This window comes from Protopterus annectens, chromosome 9.part0 (genome assembly GCF_019279795.1).
Source record: "Protopterus annectens isolate FY-2018-M chromosome 9.part0, PAN1.0, whole genome shotgun sequence".
NCBI classification, from domain to species: Eukaryota; Metazoa; Chordata; order Ceratodontiformes; family Protopteridae; genus Protopterus; species Protopterus annectens.
Window position 1 is genome coordinate 1,169,056,353 of NC_056743.1, and position 2,793 is coordinate 1,169,059,145.

Here is a 2,793-nt window from a genome sequence, read left to right on the forward strand (position 1 = left end):
TCAGGAAATCTCTCTTTCTAGAGATGGTCTCTTGCCCAATAGTTGTAGAAGCCAACACCATTTGAGTGGCCTGTTGATATAAATACATAAAACACAAACACACACGCATAAATATATGTGTATGTATATGGTCTGACAGATTTTTTTTTTAATTTTTAATTTTTGAATGTTATATTTTGACACTGAGACAAATAAATATTTTCTTCACTTCTTGCATTAACTGGATCAAACTTGGTAAGAAAATCCTGTCAAAAGCTTTCTAATAGAACAGACCAACTAAAATCTGTTACACTCAAGCCATCATTTTTGGCCACACCTCTGTAGTCTGACAGAGACATGCTCTAAAAATAACACCACAGTGTTTGGTCTGGCCAGCTGTTCCTAGAGCATTGGCCAACCTGCATAACTAGCTAGGTCAAATCACTCATAGTTAAGCTAAATAACAACTAGCACTGACTTTGCTGGACAGGTTCAACTAAGGTCTCCAATCAGCAGAACCAGTAGAGGTCAGTAGAAAACATCAGCACTGGGGTCTGGGCAGCATTAGCAGCTATCTCTGAGTGGTGTTGTCTGACAGTATCTGTAAATTTTGTTGCTCGTAAACATATACATTTTAGTTTGCCTTTAGTTCATAAACAAGTCTGTGTTCAGTGTTAAATATCTGTGTATTATCTTTCCAGATTCACTTCTAACAGAAAATTATAATGTCACATCCCACATGGCTACCACAGTAGATGATAAAGGTAAGTGGATAATTTAACTCCTATCAATCATTCTTTACTAAAATGCCATGTATTTTAGTTTTACTTACTGTCTGATGCCAGTTTTCTTTTTTCAGTTGTGTACTAATGTGCAAAATTAATAAGGCTTTAACATGATCATTTCTACTACTTCGACAATTTCATGGTTCACTGTGACACAGTGGTTAACACTGGTTATTGTGTCAGTTACACTGTAACACACATTGCGATTCACTGTACTATTCTTAACTTACATTGGTATGACTCAGTATATATCATTACAAAAAAATTGAATGAAATAACTATTGAAATATGATACAACAATTTAAAAAAGTGTGAAACTGACAGTAACACAGCATATCTTAATAAAAAGCAAACGATTGTCTGATTGGCTGAGTATGCAATATTACCTAGGATTCCATGCATTACAGTAGCAAAGTAAATGACAGCTAACATTTCCTAGTCTGGTGATTATCTCAGAGGATTAAGGCTATAAGCTATTAATAAGATGCTTCCTGTTGTTCAGGGTTTGATTGCCTCAACTTCTCTTTGCCTCCTGCGTGGGCTCTGAACAATTCACTTAACCAGCCAGTTCTCTGGTGCAGTTAGAAAAAATCACCTTGGCATTTCAGTGGTCTCCTAGGTTGCATACCTAGTTAACTACGTAAGGACCTGTATCATATGACTGATTCAGAAATATAACTCTTGCTTTCTCATTTTAGTGTAATTTACAGTAATGGTATCTATGAATGTTCATACTTATGTGGGTCAGTAACATTTGTCTTTGATAATGGCATTTTACTTTGGTCACTATTGTGTGGCCACAAAGATAATTTATATAAGCAACAGGGCTGTGGGACAAAGCCCCCTCGTTGAGGGATTAAGCAGTAAAGCTCTATACTTTAGAGGTTGTGTTTTTCCATTAACGTTTATGTAAATTTCTTTATGTTTTGCATAGCTGTGTTTTATTGTTATTGTATTACAATTTTTCTTGTAAGGTTTGAGAACGTTCTTTTAGATGCATGTAATTAGTTATTTTTTGAATTGTCATTATTTATTAAGATGTGTTGTGTTACTGTCAGTTTCACACTTTTTAATTGGTATATTGTATTTTCAATAGCTATAGTACTCAGTTTTTTGTGATTATATGTGTTTTTATGGCTTGGGGATTCTTATATTGATACAGACACATAGACACACACACACACACACACACACACACACACACACACACACACACACACGCACATTTATATAAAAATATATGTTTATATATTTATAAAATATGTATGTGTCTGTGTACAAATGCTTATATATAAAAGTATTGAATTGATCTATGACCAGCCAATCAAAAAAACAAAAAAGTTTAAATGTTTTTTGCACCACATCCTCTCTTAATTTTATATACTAATACTGAGATTGCAGTACAATGAGAAAAGGGTAACTTCCCCGATCCACAGTGTACTGCAATCTCGCACTGAAAAAAAGATGATACATGTGACTAGTTGATTTTCGATGAGCTGTGCCAGCCTTTTTTTCATATCGACAAGTTAGCTTATCAATGTAACCCAAATATATATATATATATATATATATATATATATATATATAGTTTCACTTCATATTGCCAAAATATCGAATTTCAGCATTTCGACAATATAAAGCCGAAACCATCAAAACACCGACACCTCACATTCACGAAACCACCACATCAAGCACACAGCATGCAGCACACAACACACAAACCATAATACCCACACCACAAAACAATGACATACAACACAACACCACACAAACACATACCTACACTTCACAGCACCCCCCCCACACCTCCCCTACTTATATATACTAACTCCGAGTTCGCACAAACAGTAAAAAAAATCACACACAGCCAACACACATACGCATACCTCCACCTCCCTACCCTAACCCACTCGCACAAGTTACAAAAACACTCACGCACGCTCACTCACCTTAAACTGAAGACACCAACCCAGCCGAACACTTCCGTATGATAACGTAAATGCATAACCGCGAATTCGACATAGTCTTA

At 35.4% G+C, this 2,793-nt stretch overlaps 1 protein-coding gene across 2 annotated transcripts in view; it reads left to right on the forward strand.

Annotated features, from left to right (window-relative positions):
* The first annotated feature begins 683 nt into the window (after positions 1 to 683).
* LOC122811902 overlaps positions 684 to 2,793 on the forward strand; it is a 294,398-nt gene continuing 292,288 nt past the window's right edge. For both annotated transcript variants that reach the window (XM_044084055.1, XM_044084057.1), the window contains exon 1: positions 684 to 743. In XM_044084055.1, the coding sequence (XP_043939990.1) occupies positions 719 to 743 (25 nt within the window). In that variant the 5' untranslated portion in view covers positions 684 to 718. The remainder of the gene's footprint in view (positions 744 to 2,793) is intronic.